General features: G+C 38.5%; 1 protein-coding gene across 3 annotated transcripts; it reads right to left on the reverse strand.

Annotated features, from left to right (window-relative positions):
* Positions 1 to 510: 510 nt before the first annotated feature.
* On the reverse strand, positions 511 to 15,538 carry LOC127455482 (adenylate cyclase type 8-like). 3 transcript variants are annotated; one of them, XM_051723414.1, is made up of 18 exons: positions 14,132 to 15,536; positions 10,455 to 10,604; positions 9,968 to 10,098; positions 9,751 to 9,862; positions 9,464 to 9,591; positions 8,876 to 9,034; positions 8,543 to 8,774; positions 7,748 to 7,936; positions 6,901 to 7,001; positions 6,611 to 6,812; positions 6,424 to 6,519; positions 6,150 to 6,322; positions 5,991 to 6,072; positions 4,521 to 4,679; positions 3,759 to 3,905; positions 3,396 to 3,488; positions 2,756 to 2,870; positions 511 to 1,177 (listed from the first exon to the last, which is right to left on the reverse strand). In XM_051723414.1, exons 1-18 carry the CDS (start codon positions 15,005 to 15,007, stop codon positions 774 to 776), a joined length of 3,549 nt encoding a protein of 1,182 aa, XP_051579374.1. In that variant the 5' UTR covers positions 15,008 to 15,536; the 3' UTR covers positions 511 to 773. The 3 variants fall into 3 exon arrangements, with proteins under 3 accessions (XP_051579374.1, XP_051579376.1, XP_051579375.1); XM_051723416.1 differs by lacking the exon at positions 14,132 to 15,536 and adding an exon at positions 13,887 to 13,996; XM_051723415.1 differs by lacking the exon at positions 2,756 to 2,870 and having other exon boundaries at positions 1,022 to 1,177; positions 14,132 to 15,538.
* Positions 15,539 to 16,547: the final 1,009 nt, after the last annotated feature.

Below are 16,547 nucleotides of genomic sequence, written 5' to 3' on the forward strand. Positions count from 1 at the left end.
TTTAATTGAATACTTGATTTATTAGAATTTTGTCATTTTTATACCTGCCTGAATTCTATCCCCAAGCAGAGTTCCTTTTTAAATCTCTTTATCATTGTCCTTAAACAGTGATGTGGACAGTTGTGAGACTGGTTCATGGCATGCTAATTACATTTTTAGACCATTTATTGTCTTTCTTAATGTCAAATTATGATCCCTGACAACCAAGTGTTAAAGACACTTAAAAAAGGCGAATGAGATAAGGGACGGGACAATGAAGGAAGGTCATATCTTTAGGGTGCGTGGGCAAGTGGTTATCTCTTCATTGGACCAGGAGAATGCCCCCATAGCCCCCCTTAGGTCCGACCATGGATGAGATGAAATTATTGAAAAAAGAAAGTCACAACTTCCAGGTAAGTAGAGAAAACAGAAAGCCATCAGTCAGAGTTCCTTAGCTTTCTCATTTGTACACTGTTTTGGTCTTGTTCCACAAATGATACAATTTTATTCAAGTATTTATTTAAAGCTCTGTTTATTTTGGCCCTTTACAATCCTAAATTTTAAGGTTTAAAATTGTCATAAATCCCAGCGATATCAAATCCAGAAACAATATTTGTTAGCAAATGATAATGACTTTGAAAAAGCAGTAGAAGCCATTGGAAATCTGGTCATACAAGATAAATAAAGTTGAAGAATGAAATACAGAGTACACTCAAAATCTCTTGAAGGCAATGACTCATGAAAGGAGGTATTAAATATGATTACTATCCAGTTTTGGGCCAGTCTATCAAAATTCATGACATCTCCATAAGGTGAAAGCCTCCATTGGCCTCTCGTAACTTTTCCTTCTTGCGGGCATGCACCAGGGAAAAGACCACCGCAGAGAGGGTGTTCCTCCCGAGAAAGATGCCTCTGCTGGTTCTCTCAGTGTAGTTTGACCTCTGTTCCCTGCTGCTTACAAAGTATGTGCGGACCCCTCCCCGCCGTTCGCTAACCCCTTTGACGTATATGTCTCCTCTAAGCTTTAACACAAAGCCGTGGTCAGCAAGGATACGGCTCGTGCCCTCTGGGACTTGAATATGCCCACTGACCCCTGTGCTGTCCATATGGCTTGCAAGATTCACAGTCATGCCCCAAATATCATATTGGGGCTTGGTGGCTCCAATCACCCCAGCAACTACAGGCCCATGAGAAACACCTGTAGGATAAAGAAGCGGTACAACTTTATGAGTTTTATATACATTAAAGCTGTGTAAATTTGTTTTATTATGTCTGCGCCACTAGTGTCACTAAATGGAATTGCAAAAATAATCACTGTTTTCAAAAAGATTTCAGAAACCTCCCCTCATCTTTCATAGTTTGTACAAAAAGATAATCCCATCCCAAACTCACACCACTGCTTGACTGGACAGGTCGCTCAATCAAACATAGCAATTTTTATTGTGCCACAGCACCACAGTGTTAAACTTTTAGGTTAAGTCAACCTGCAACTTATCTTAACCTGCTTAACCTGGCTTACTTATCGTGGGCTCTGCATATTAAGATGGCATGCAAGAAATAATAAACAAAAAATACACACATCAGTTTTAAAAGCACTCATTTGTAATTTAAATCATTTTCACTGATTATAACAAGTGTTAATTGCAGTTATGTTTCTTGTCTGAGAGTTTACAGTTTTACATTAATCTACCATCTCAACTGTCTAATCCAATTGCATTTAAATCATACTGATGGCCTCCTTTAAGCTTATTAGCATGTCTGAACTGGCACAATCAGGTGCATTACTTCCCTTTACAGCAAGTGGACAGCTAACATGCTTACAAGCAGGGGCATAGATTCCAGGGGGGGATGGAGGAGGAAACCCCCAAATAATCAAAAAATGCAAGTACAACCCCTCCAATATTCATACCATGATCAATTGAAACATGTAAATTCTTCATACTGTAACCCCCCCAATGTTTAAGCCAAATCTACGCCCTTGCTTACATGTGACAGAATCATTAAAGGGATAGTTCATCTAAAAATGAAAATTCTTCTTAAAAATCATTTACTCACCCGCATGCCATCACAGATGTGTGACTATTTCTTCTGCTGAACACAAACAAAGATTTCTAGGAACATATCTCAGCTCTGTAGGTCCATATAATTTAATTGAATGGTGGCCAGAACTTTGAAGGTCCAAAAAACACATAAAGGCAGCATAAAAGTAATCCATACGATTTCAGTGGTTAAATCTCTATTTTAAGAAGCGATATGAAAGGTGTGGGTGAGAAACAGATCAATATTTAAGTCCTTTTTTACTTTCAATCTCCACTTTTACTTTCTCTTTCACATTATTTTTTGTTTTGTTTTTGGCAGTTTGCATTCTTTGTGCATATCGCCCACCTATTGGGCAGGGAGGAGAATTTATATTAAAAAAGGACTTAAAATATTGATCTGTTTTTCACCCACACCTATCATAACGCTTTTGAAGACATGAAGTTAACCACTGGAGTAATATGGATTACTTTTATGCTGCATTTTTGTGCTTTTTGGATCTTCAAAGGTCTGGCCACTATTCACTTGCTTTGTATGGACCTACAGAGCTGAGATATTCTACTAAAAATCTTTGTTTGTGTTCAGCAGAAGACAGAATGCCATACACATCTGAGATGGCATGAGGGTGAGAAAATGATGAGAGAATTTTCATTTTAGCAAAAAAATCCCATTTAAATTGGCACATTCATTAGGAGTTGATTTTTATGTATTATAAATTATGAGAATAGTACAGACTTACCAACGCGCAACAGGAAATTGTTTGAGGTCCGTTTGTTTATTTCTTTCAGAGTTTCTTGCATGGCCAAAGCGTACAGAACCAGGGTACTAAGGTGGGCCCACTCATCTTCACATACCTATAACATACACCATTCATAAATGCCTTACATTAAAGGAATAGATCACCCAAAAATGAAAATTCTCTCATTATTCACTTACCTTCATGCCATCCAAGATGTGTTTTAATTATCGATTTATTTTTTTACACAAATGTATCTATTTGCTTCAGATGACATTCATTGATCAACTGGAGTTGCATGGATTACTTTTATGCTGCCTAAATGTGACTTTTGGACCGTCAAAATGCTGGCACCCATGTGCTTCCATTATAAGGACCTGACAGAGCTCGATCTTCTTCTATAAATCTTTATTTGTGTTCTGCTGAAGAAAGATAGTCATACACATCTGGGATGACATCAGGGTGAGTGAATAATGAGAGAATTTTAATTTTTGGGTGACCTATCCCCGTTTTTTTGTTTTATATCATGCATAAAATGTCCCTAAAATGCGTGTCCTGAGAAATCACACCTGTCTGTTACTGTGCACCCCTAGTTATGTTGTCAGGCATATATTTTAAAATCACATATCAAGGTAGCACACACCTGTTTTTCAGGAGATAAGCCAGATGCAGCCATGTAACAGCTGCCAATGGTTTTGATCTTCTCTATCTCCTGGAAGTAAGGCTCGTCCAGCAGCTAAGAGCAAAAAAAAAAAAAAAAAAAAAAATTGTAATAATTAATTAAATTGTAATAATAATAATAGTAATACATTAATCTCTACTGATAAAAATAAAATGTCTCACATAATGTTTTTTTAATAAAGAAGTGGGCATTCACACATTTAAAATACATTCCAATTAGTTATGAGTTGCTAGCCAAGGTATTAGCTGCTCCCACTCTGAGTATATCCAAGCCTGGGCTTTGACGACATTTGGTATTAAGAGGATGCTGCTCAAATCCATGTACCTCATCAAAGTCAGCAATGATCTCATTAAGAACACGCAGACACTCCACATCCTGATGAATCAACTCTTTTTTCTCGTAATAATTGGTGAAGTCTGGAATGGAAGCAAACATCACCCCAACTCTCTCATAGGATTCAGAGAACAGGTCCTTGTAGCCAAAGAAAATGCAGTGGTATTTATATTGACTTAATGATACTCATGGATTAAAGAAAGAACAAGTTGAACACTTCAAATTAGCGCTCAGATAATTGTATATTATATGCTGTCTATGAAATAATTTGTTATTGTCTGACCACAGCATTAGGATCTGTCCTTTACAATGTACACTGAACTCCTAGATCCCAGAGAATGCAAATAAGTATGTTAAACCAGGTAATTAAAGTAATTAAAGCGAAGTTTTCATGCATTACAGCCATGAACTATGATTTGCTACTTGCTAGTAGTTGGTTTCTGGTGGTATTGGGGAAGGGACATTCTCATTCTAGAAAGGATTTGATTGGACAAAAATCTATGTAGAACAAGAGTCATTAATATTTTTAGTCTGTTTTCCTAGAAAGAGAAAGACTGTAAATTTAAATGCATGCCAAAAATTCATTTTGTCAACTTTTAGGAGTACATGAGCATAAAGGTGGCTTTAAAGCTAATAGACATGCTATAAAACTATAATTCTGATTTCATGGGGTGCTTAATATTCTGGATACAATTAAGAATTTAACTATCCATAAGTGCTCAATCCCCTGAGGCATCTCTGCCATTCACATACCTCATTGTTCCTGCCTCTCTCAAGAAAGTGTTGAGCAACATGGGCAGGGAGGATGTTGTAGAGCAGACACTCGTTATGTTCCCTCAGTTCCTTCATGTCCTCCATTTCCTGTCTGGCCTGCAGACGCCACAAGAAGTCAAGCCTGGCTGTAGTTTCTAACTGTGAGTTTAAGCAGGGACAAAACGATAATTACTGAAACATATTAAAATAACATATCAAACATCGAATAACTTGCATGGCTGTTGTGATTTTGCGTCTATCTTCAGTTAGTTTTTTACAATGTTTTATGGGAGTTATAATTAGAATTCAGTAGTGGTTTGATTTTAAATGAGGTGTATGTGTTTTGATCACCAGAATGAGATCAATACTGCTGTAAAAATATGCTACAATAATAACAGTATAACAGTAAAATATGACTATGAGCTATTGTCATTTTTATCATTGCATTGTTATTTATTAATATAATTCATATTTTAAAGATTTGTTAGTTTATAAATTGTTAACAAATAATACATTTGTATTATTTTACAATTAAATGACTTATCATGATACTGTATACAATTGTACAATAATATAATAATATAATAGTTTCATTTATGCTATTTTTAATGATTAAATATTTAGCGATTTAAATATTAATATCTATTAAAATAAATGTAATACATTAACCCTCCTATTCTGATCAAGTAGGGCCACTTACTTTGCTGTTCGCAGTCATTTTTGACCAGACACATTACAGGTGTAACTTTCTTTTTCTTTTTTTTTTTTTTTTTAAAGAAATGATAACATTTCTACTTCCCTGAAGTAAAAACAATAAAACTATGCACTTCTTTTGGGATTTTATGTTTTTTAGATCTTATTTACATATACATTTCATGATTTCACCATTCATTTGCATATGCAAATTAGCACATTTATGTAACTTCACTATAGTAAAAACATAGTTGAAACATGAAGAAAATATGAGAATGTGTCCTGTATTGAGGGCAGATTGCTGCCATCTGGTGAAAAAAGAAAAATAGCATAACTTAAAAATCATGTTTTGACAATAATAGCCAGTAGATGGCTGCAGTGTTCTAGGCAGCCACATAGTGTGTAGTAATTCTCAATTTTATCACAAGTTTACAGTTGGTTATATATTTAGACATGATGAAACTATTATTAGTCAAAGTTTAGCATTTGTTTTTGTTTTGTCTTTAACTGTTTTGAAGTGACAGTTCAATAAAGTGCAATAATGTCAGATTATGTTTACAGTCATACGACTACTTAAACTTATCGAATCAAGTCCAATTTGTGTGTGTGTTCAGATGGATAGTGTGAAAGTCACAAAGTCTTGTACCACTCAGAATTTTTTTTATTTTTTTTTATTTTTTTATTAGATTAGAAAAAAAAAAAAATTGGGTAAAAAATGACCGAACAGAATAGGAAGGTTAATAGAATACATAATAATTACATATTCTGATACAATACCTGTCTACTGTTGTAGAGGACAACCACAACAAACATTGCCATGAGCAGCACAGAATTGCCTTCTCGTCTGAGATATTGAGATCTAGGCAAAATACAGATCAGAACGGGTCCACACCAACTCAACAGAAGGAAGTTATAAACAAACATTAAATACTGTACCTCTGAATTTGGCCATTTTCTTGTTGGCGAATAAAGAGCACATGGAAGGCTACCTCAATGAGGTATGTGTAAACGGCGATGACCAACATCAGTACTGCCAGCTTCAACAGACAACTAAGCCTCAGGAACACCGCACATGTCACCATGGCCACCACCCCACTCAACACAAAGAACTGCAGAGAGACACACTAAATTAATATCAATGGGGCCAAATTAATATCAATATACCAGTATAAACAATTAATGAGTTGTATTCACTATACATTTGCTATACCTCAGGGTGGGTGCAGATGTTCGCTGGCCACTGAGCGCTTTGTTGCTCAGAGATTTTGTTACTATCCTCAGCCTCCACAACTATGTTACACCACAACTGTACATAAACAAATCAAACATGGGTTACATTGATTCAGTCCATATTACTGGACAGTCTGTTCGAAAATTTAAAATATTCCAGCACTCACAATATCAGAGGAGGCCACACCAAAGTTAATAGCAATAGCGGTGAGGGTGAGCAGGTTTCGGATGCCCTTAGTCTCGTGGATCCAGCAGCACAGATGTTGTAGGTATGGTGGGGAGCGCTTAAATTCCTCAGCCAGTGTGACCAGCAGCAATAGCATGTAGGCAAATAGGAATACTAGAAACTGGATTACCATAGGACTGATTCTGTGAAGACACACATTCAGTTTCAAATTGAATATCAAAAGTATTTAAAAGAACACATTGGGCTTTTATAAGAATAGTAATTGCTCACTGTGGTGAGGGAATGAGGGCCTGAACAGCCATATTGAAGAGAAGCATGAGGAAGGAGCAGGCTAAGTTGGACTTGAACATTTCATCTCTCATCTGAGAAAACTGAAAAGCAATTATACCTCTTAAAAGTGGAAAAATGTGACAAAGCAGTGGGCTTACAGTCATGCACACTTTAAAAGCGATGGTTCTCCCAAAAATGAAAATGCTGGCATAATTTACTCTCCCTCATGTTGTTCGTTGCCCACATTGCTTTCTTCCGTGGAACACAAAAGGAGATGTTCAGCGCAATGTTAACTTCAGTCACAACAAATGTTGCATCTTTTTTGTCCTATCAATAAAAGCGACTGAGGCCGTCATTCTGCATCATAAGTAATCTCATTTTGAGTTCCATGGAAGAAAGAAAGTCATACAGGTTTGAAAAACACAAGGGTGAGTAAATGAAAGAATTTAAATTTTTGGGTAAACTATCCTTTTAATTATCAAGCAACAAATCTGATCCATTAGTACTTAAAGTCTAAGGAGGCCAAGATTGAATCTGCAGTTTTTTTATTTTATTTTTTTTTACATTTTCTGTGCTGAATTCTGGGTAAAAAAGCTGAATTTTGCGGAAACTATTTAAACACTGGTGACTAAAATCATGATCAAATTAGCTAAATATTTAATAAACATACATGCATATATTTAATAAACATACCTGCGTATCAAATTTTCTGAATGATATGGCAGGCATTCCAATTCTGCGAAAATTTACGAAGCCTTCTGTAGAGTTTTGTGAGTGCTGATTTTGTGTGGGCCTGCTTATAAGCAACAATACAATACAAAGTATAAAAACCCATTGATGTCCATACCTTTCCCTCGATGTGTGTATCTTTGAAGACCAGTGTAAAGGGTGTGATGTGTTCTTTGCGCATTCGCTCACTACTGCGCACCTCGATGGCCTGCTTGATTCTCTTGTTGATTTCCCGTGACCCGGCACATTGAGCAGTGATCTGATTGGGCAACTGCACAAGCGAACCATTGGTGAAAGTGGCTAGGATCTAAAAATTAACATAAACATACTATTACAAAATCATGCTTTGTAATGCATTTACAATGGAAGTCTATGGGGCAAGTCAATGCAATGGGATAAACATTAAAATACATATTTTCGAAAGTAGAGCCGCAAGACATTAACATTAGGCTACACATTTTTATGAGGCTAGTGTGATAAAATCGCTTAATATCCTTGTCTATGCAAACTTATATTCAGTCTTTCAACTTCAGTCAAGACTATGTAAAACCGGAATTTTTTTTGCATGATATGTGCAAGAACACCAGAACGCCACCTAACACAGTAGCCCCACTGCTGTGCTCATAATTAAGATAACTTAACAGCTCAAATAAAATATTTTTTGTAAGGATATATTAATATAAGTATGTAAACAAAAATAGGAGCTTTACTTTTCTGCTTTTAAACCCTCCAGAATGCCTTGCCCTATTGACTTACATTGTAAGTGCATTACAGTAAACAGCACTTGCAGACTTTTATTACTAAATAATTAATAGAATAACACAGTGTGGAAATATTTAACAGATTTGAGAGCTTTACATCTTATCACTAACTAGAAAGTAGAAGAAGGTTTATGGGGTCAGAGCAAACCCACGCAGTTCATGCCAATGATGTTGTCAAAGGGAAGCTCGGCACTCCATGTCGTCTCATCTTTGCTAGTCTTCCTCATTTTAAGGGGCTCCTTGTCTTCTTTTGCCTTGTGGCGTATCAGAAATGTGTCGATGTTGTGTTTGCGTAAAAACTCATTCCGCTCATGGCCTCTGCCCTCTTCCGTCTCATATACACCCTCTAGACAGTCCAGGGTTGCTCGAGATATGTGAATCCTCCTAATATTATACAACCTTGATTATTTGATTATCAATTGTAAATGCCCAGGATGTGGCAACTATACAATATGGCAATGAATGGCTATTGATCTGGTACTTGCCCTGGGATTCCTCCAGCCTCTAGCATGTTGGCAACATCTACGTCCCAGGACCAAACATCAAACTGCCATTTCTGCAGACCCAAAACCCCACATAAAACCGAGCCAGAGTGGATTCCAATACGCATGTCCACATCTCTCTTCAACTCCTTCCGTACATATCTGAGACAAAGACAAGGAAGAGCAAACATTTATCTGATTTATCATTGTCTCTATAGCTTTCATCTGCAGAATTAGAGGTACTTTATCAATCATTATAAAGCATTAATGATAATGCAGGGAAAATATAATACAAATGCTCTAAAAAAACACTGACAGCTAACTAAATAGCTATTGAAGGTCTTTGGAGTAAAATGTGGACACTTTCTGGTTGTCAAACATAAGTAGAACATGTCCATAGTTAAAATGTTGAAGTACACCTTTGGTCACTCTGCTAGAACACCTGTATGAACTTGAGTGGAACTGATTTCATACATCCACTAAAAATAACTTTGGGTCAGTTGGTTGAAAGTCATTGCGAACATAGTGCAGAAAAGTGCATGTATTAACATGTATTTCAGTGGCCATGCAAATGCATAGACAAACACCTACCGTATAGTGTTGATCATGGCCAGGCCCATTTCCACACAGCAGCGAGCATGTGCTGTTTGGGGCTCTGGAACTCCAGACACACAGTAATAACAGTCTCCAAGAATCTTTATCCTCATGCAGTGATTTTCCTAGAGATTTCAAAATAAATTTTTCCATATGCTTCCAACATAGTATGCTTCTAAAAACTGATTGCGTGTGCCATGATATATAGTTACAAAATTATTTCCTAAGCTCCAAAAGTGTACTATAATACATACATTTACCAAAACTGCCAGTGAAACGCTCACCTCTGCAAGACGATCAAAGCGACCAAACAACTCATTGAGTGTGCGCACCAGGTCCTGAGCCGACATTGTCATTGAGAGAGAGGTGAAGCCTTTTATATCAGCAAACAGAATACTGAGACAAGAGCACATACATGAAAGAATATGGGTGAATATCGTGAACAAAATTTTACTGTATTGGAATATACTGCACACAGCAAGCATTATAGATCATGTGTACCTGACATCTTTGTATTGGTGGATGTAGGTCTTGTGGAATTGTTGAGGAAGCAATTCATCATCCAAAGCAGTCATATCAGAAATCATTTCAGTAGCAATAAAACGAGGAAGAATTGACATCACCAAGTGCTCCTGATGCAAAATGACAAAATGCCTCTATTACACAGTATAAAAAAACCACAACTACATAAAAAATAATACAGAGTCATAATATTCAGTTTTTTTAAGATTCTGAGTAGTAGAAAACTACAGCATATTATGTGCTGATATCCATTTTTACATTACATAATGTTGTAATGATATATCAATATCTTATTACATGTGATATATTTATACAGTTACATCATTGTTAATACACATACAGAACCATATTACAGAAAAATCCTCAGTTAAGGATTGTATATCTTATCTAACTTGAACTATTCAGGTCTTAACTTAAGACAAAATGTTTATGGAATACGAGAAGAATAAAAAAAGAGCAGCTGAACCTGTCTCTGGTTCTCTCGCTCCATCTTGACTCGTCCCTCAATGCAACGGCGTGTCTCAAGGAAGGCCTGCCTTTGGGCACGATCAGACAGGTAATGGATGAACAGTCCTGCAGTGTTCATACACATGTACAACAGAGCTTTCGCAATTAGCTGTAAGAAACCAAGAACAAAAGTGAGCCCAGTTACTTAGATTTTTCAGTCTACTGCTTTGAAATCAAGCATGTTTTTTTTTTGTTTTTTTTATCGTGTACTGCATTCCAAAAGAATGCGTTTAGTCATTTTTCACAAAATAATAATTATTTTTATTCCGAACTTTCTGTTGACAAGTGGCTGAAAATAGTCTCTTGAGGTTTCTATGTTGGTATATTGGTATCCCAAATTAAGGAAATAAAATGTCTTTAATGATGGAGTATTTATACAAAGGTAGACCTAGTATATCTTATTTTCCCGAAGCATAAGAAAGCCAGCATCTCTCATTGATAAGACACCATATCCTAGAACAGTTCTTCTTGCTGTTGTCTGTGACTTTATATTTAATGGTACATTTATTTAATACCATGCATTAAATTTCCCTACAGATATAACTGAAATTGGTGTTCTGAGTCTCTGTGACAGTCCTAGGCTCTGTAAACAGCAAAAACCAAACCAAAAAAACCAAAAAAAAAAACAAAAAAAACATTGAGGGCTTTTTCAGCCCATCAGAAAACCTAGCCAGTAAGAGAATGATTTCTGCCTTTTACATGTTCGATTAGGTTACACTGGGTTGGGTGACATGTCTTAAAATGGTGGGGTTTTGTAGAGCGGGCGTGTGGTTGAAGGGGAGGGGGCAATCTATTTCAGCGGCTAAGACCACGTCCACACTAAGCGGCTGTTCACACCAAATGTATATTTGCATCCGTCTGTACTGTTTTTCAATTGTTTTCCTGTGTAAACATGTTCAAGATAGACGCCTTTGACCATTATGCTCCATCTCCCTGGTTTTTCACTGTCTTGCGCAGGAGCATTGCGTTTTGCAGGCCATGTCCACACTAATATGTTTTCATTTGAATCCTAATATGTTTGTGGTTAAAAATACATTGATTCCCTATCAAGTTGGTCACTTCAACGCTGCGTTAGTAGCTGACGTTATGGGAAAATCCTCCTAAGAGTTACGATCTCTGAAGCCCTATTAAATCACACCAATCTATTGGCAGATGACGCTTGCCTCTCTGCCCCATCACGAGCATATAAACCAGAGATTGAGAATGACTGCGTTCATAGCGGCTCCCCTATCCTTCCTACACTCCTTCTGCAGCTCCCGAGGGACCGCATGAGGGAGGCGCGTGAGGACGAGATATAGACTATGGAGAGTTTGAAGAGGATTTGCCTGGGCTTGAGCCTTGCATCTCTCATCTTTTCCATCTAAAGCTGCTTCGCCTGTCCAGTACGGCTGTGATGATCTGCACGCTGGCGCACATGATACAATCACGTTTGGCGGAGATTATGATGATGGGGATGCTATATATCACTGCCATTTATCCATGTCAGGCACTGAGATTGACTGTGTTTATTGCGAGCATGGATCCTTTGCTCTTGGCTTGCTTTGTGGGAAAACTGATGCCGGTCCCCTCTACTCACAATATCTAGTGAGGACGGGAGATGCAGAGCATGAAGAATTTGAGAATGATTTGTCATTGGCTTGAGCCATGTGTCTCCTTTTCTCCATCTCAAGTGGCTTCACCTGTTCAGTGCGCCCATGGCAATTTGCAGCTCACTCTGTCATGCTGCTGCCGTTCACATTCGGTGGTGCTGATAGTTTTAAGGATATTTTTTAACTGTTTTGTCACTTGCGCTTTTGGTTGTGCCAATGTGGCCCAACTGCCCTTGGATCCAGGATCTGGTAGAGCTGTTAGATGCTCCCCCCGTGTAAGATTCCACTGAGGAGAGATCTGCTCTCGCAGGCACGAGGCACAATCGGGCACCCTCGGCTGGATCTATGGAAAATTCATGTCTGGTCCCAGAACGGGGCTTGTTTGGTACAGATGGGTTGTTGCAGCCAGTGCTCAACACCATATTACAGGCCAGAGCCCCCTCAATGAGGCAGCTATATGCTATATTTCCAGGGAAAAGGAAGAAACCTGAGCTGAAACACACTTCAGCTCGAGTCCACACACGCTCTGTGCCGGTATCCGAAGCTCAGAGCACAATTCCTCAGAACACTCCCGCGATCGCTCTAGTACTAAACACAGCGTGCGCCCAGCTGATGAGGCTGCGTCTTTCTCCACTCAGGTACTCGCTTTGCTCTCTTCTCGTTCTTCCTTCCTTCTTCCTTTGATGATTCCACCTTATATATATCATTACCTCACGTCCGTTAATTATGTTCCCATTGCTATTCGAGGGGTGGCAACAATAAAGGCTCGTTTGTTTTTGTTTTCCCAGCACCTCCACACTTGAAATGACACTGACTGTTTAGAACATGGGAACCCAGCACAATGCTCTGTGCAAATGATGCTTCACTTTTTACAAGAACGCTTGTATTCAGGGCTCACTCCATCCACACTCAAAGTGTATGTCGCTGCTATAGCCACAGGCCATGCTCCTTGGGTGGTTTGTCTGTGGGCAAACACTTTTTGTTCATTAAGTTCTTGCGAGGAGCAATATGGTTGAGACCTTCTTGCCCCGCTACTATCCCGGTCTGGGACCTGGGGCTTATACTGAACTGGCTTGTTTAATTTGTGTACTGACTGTTGGTCTCATTACCATGTTGTTCCTTGACTCTTCCCAGTGTGAAGGGCAATGTTTTTAATGTTCTACAACCCTGCCAGCTAGTGGCATTATATTATTTGTTCTGAACTTTTATCCCCACTGCGGTTTGGATGGGAATATTTGTATAGTGCTTCACTACCCGGCTTGTGTCATTGTTATATTTCCAAACCATAAATGGTTATTGAGGTTTCTCTCTTTTCCTGCCTATTGCTAAATACGAGACTATGTTAATGCATTTTTAACTACCCTGCTGGCTAGTAGATAATGCATCATGCGTGTGAATCAGAAGCATGCCGCTATGGAATACATTACCAATTGTGTCAGCTACTGACACAGCGTCGAATTGACTGACTTGAAAGGTAACGTTCTGGTTACGACTGTAATCTTGGTTCCCTGTAAGGAGGGAACGAGACACTGTGTACACTCCCAGCACTACTGATTTATCACTTATAAGAGACACAGAGATGCGCTCTATTCCCTTCAGTCGAAAAACCTGATGAAATGGTGCCGTGCTCTGGTTTATTTGCCCACGATGAAGCTCGATTTAGGGGCAGAGCATCAAGCGGCATCTGTCAATAGACTGCTGTGATTTTATAGGGCTTCAGAGATCATCAATCCTGGGAGGAGTTTCTCATAGTATTGAACCAAGGTTACAGTCGTAACCAAAACTTTTTGCTACATTTGTACCTCTCATCCACTCTGGAATGCCACTTTCCTCCACCAAAAAGAGTCTTTCGAAAATGCTCTCTTTGGAAACCAAGTCTTTTTCCGAAGATGCTGTTTTGGAAAACAATGCTATTTGGAAACAGAAAATGTATTAGTGTGGATGTGGCCAAAGTCTGAATTTCACATAAGTCCACTATGGAACACCTGGGTAAGGAAATAAAGTGGAGCATGGATTCTCTGATGGCCCCAAAGTTGGGTTTCTTTACCTTTCTTACAATGGCTGTGTCATTGTAGTTCCTCAGGGCATCTACCATCAGGTGCAAGGCAGCAGTGAGAAACCCTGTGCAGATAGACCACAGTAGAGGTAGTGGCAGTAGTGTGTAGGTAGCAAACAAGGTGAATAGCACATACCAGGACTGGTCCTTTTCCAACCCATACACCACACCACCAAGCGCCTGCACTGTCTGGGACAGCCAGCTCGCCAACCCAGCATAACGCAAGTAATCCGGAGACATTACTCCTTTACAGGTGAGGACTAAGATACATAAAACTGCTCCAAGAGCCATGAAGAGCCCAGCTAACCATCCAAGCTGAGAATTCACCATCTCTGGGGCCATAACCAGGTAAATGAAGAAAATATGGAGTTTTGTTAGGATATCAATGACATTTGTGACTACAAGTGAAGTTCGGCGCTGACCAGCGGAGTGTTGCTGGTACAAGCGCTCTAGATCCTGAGATTTAAACTTGTGGTTGAGGGCCGGAAGAAAGACACCACGCACCGTGGAGCCCCAGCTTTCGAAAAAGTCTGCATCACTTAGAGAGTCAGAGGATTTCTGGGTGCTGGTGGAGTTGCGCTCTCGGACTGGATGGATACGGGCTGCAGATGACCGTCGCTTGTGAAAGCCAGCATTGCCCCGTGCAGCTTTGTTACGAATCTGTCTGTTGATGTCATCGATGTAGGCATCAGTAACAATGATTTTGCGAGAATTGGCTAGTCGCCCCTCATGGTGCATTCCTCGTTGGTCGATAATATGACGTACTGCATTCTGCCACATTAGATGCTTACGTTTTAGGTTGGGGGTTGAGGGTTCGCCTGGGCATACTGGAGGCTGAAGAGTGACTTCTGTAAAACTGACAGCCATGATGTGATCTGAACATTGGCTTTAGATCCAAAAACTCAGTTCAAGACCTCTATCAACTGCACAAACCTAAAAACATTCAGAAAAGTAACATATTTGAAGGTTATTTCAGCCAACAATGGAAATTCTGTCAACATTTATAGAACTCACTCTAATTTCATTCCAAATCCAACTGATTTTCTTTCTTCTATGGGACACGAGAGAAATTTGAAGAATATTGATGCTGCTCTTTTATCCATACAATGAAAGCAAATGGTAATTGAAGCTGTCGGTCCCTAACATCTCCTTTTGTGTTCCATGGAAGAAAGCCATATGGGATTGGAACAACATGAGGGTGAGTAAATGACAGAATATTAATATTTAGCTGAACTATTCTATTTATATTAAATTATGGAATACTGAATTAGTATCAGAATGAAATATAACTTAAAAATAAAATCATGGCCAATTTAAGAATAATGCATTTAAAATGATAACACATAAAAATTAGAAACATTTTAAACCCCCAAAGTTTCAAAATGGGTGACTTAATACAATGCGTGGGATACGTGAGCTAAATTACAGATTAAAGATGCATTACTGATATGAATAGTACTGAATAAGGTGAGACCATTTAATTGGAATGATTAATAATACCATTAAAAAAAATTAGGGATTGAAGCACCCCATTATTTTAATGTGTATATAAAATAAAAAGCAATCAAAATAAATACTTGCCATTGATGTGGCGCTGCAAGCTTGATAAATCTTGAAACAATGCATTCGATCCTCATCCATGAACAGTATCCCAGGTAAAAATGATCCAGACACAAACACATATCTAACATGGAACATTCTTTTCGCTCAGTGGTGTAATACTTGGCAGAAGAAAGCAGAATAAGTCTTCTTTGACAGATTTCCCTCCTGCCATGCACTATAACTAAGCAAACCATAGCTATACAAATGGTTTTTCTATCTAAATTACCTTCCAATCATAATATCTGTTACCTCGCCTCAAGCCCACTCCAGTTTGAAAGACATCTCCTCTGTTGTTGATTGACTCTGCTGTCTAATGAAGTGATTGCTTGGTTAGATGGTCTGAAAAGCTGCCTTGACCCTTTCCAAAGGTAGCAGGACAAAATTCGCTAAAGCTTATCCACTAGAAGAATTCAGACTCTTAAAAGAGGAAAAGTTTAAAGTCAGGAATAAGTGGAATTGAGATCTAAAACACATGCACACAAACACGCTCACAAATGCTCACAGACAAACACACACTTGGTGGTTGAAATATAAAGGATTATCTTCTCAGCAGGAGTGCACGTGATCTATTAAGACCTCATGGTCTCAGCTAACAGGATAATGATAATGACAGGTGAGTTTATATGTGGAGGTAATGGTTTAGAAATACTCTTATTGCTCAGGAAATACTTATTCTTGTTTCTTGCATGTTTTGAATGGGTGTTAAAGGGAAAGTTAACCAAAAATGAAAATTCTCTTACTAGCTTCAGTCTCCATTATTATACAATGAAAGTGAATGGTGCCTGAGGCTTTCATACAGCCTAAA

Source organism: Myxocyprinus asiaticus, chromosome 17 (genome assembly GCF_019703515.2).
Source record: "Myxocyprinus asiaticus isolate MX2 ecotype Aquarium Trade chromosome 17, UBuf_Myxa_2, whole genome shotgun sequence".
Taxonomy (NCBI): Eukaryota; Metazoa; Chordata; class Actinopteri; order Cypriniformes; family Catostomidae; genus Myxocyprinus; species Myxocyprinus asiaticus.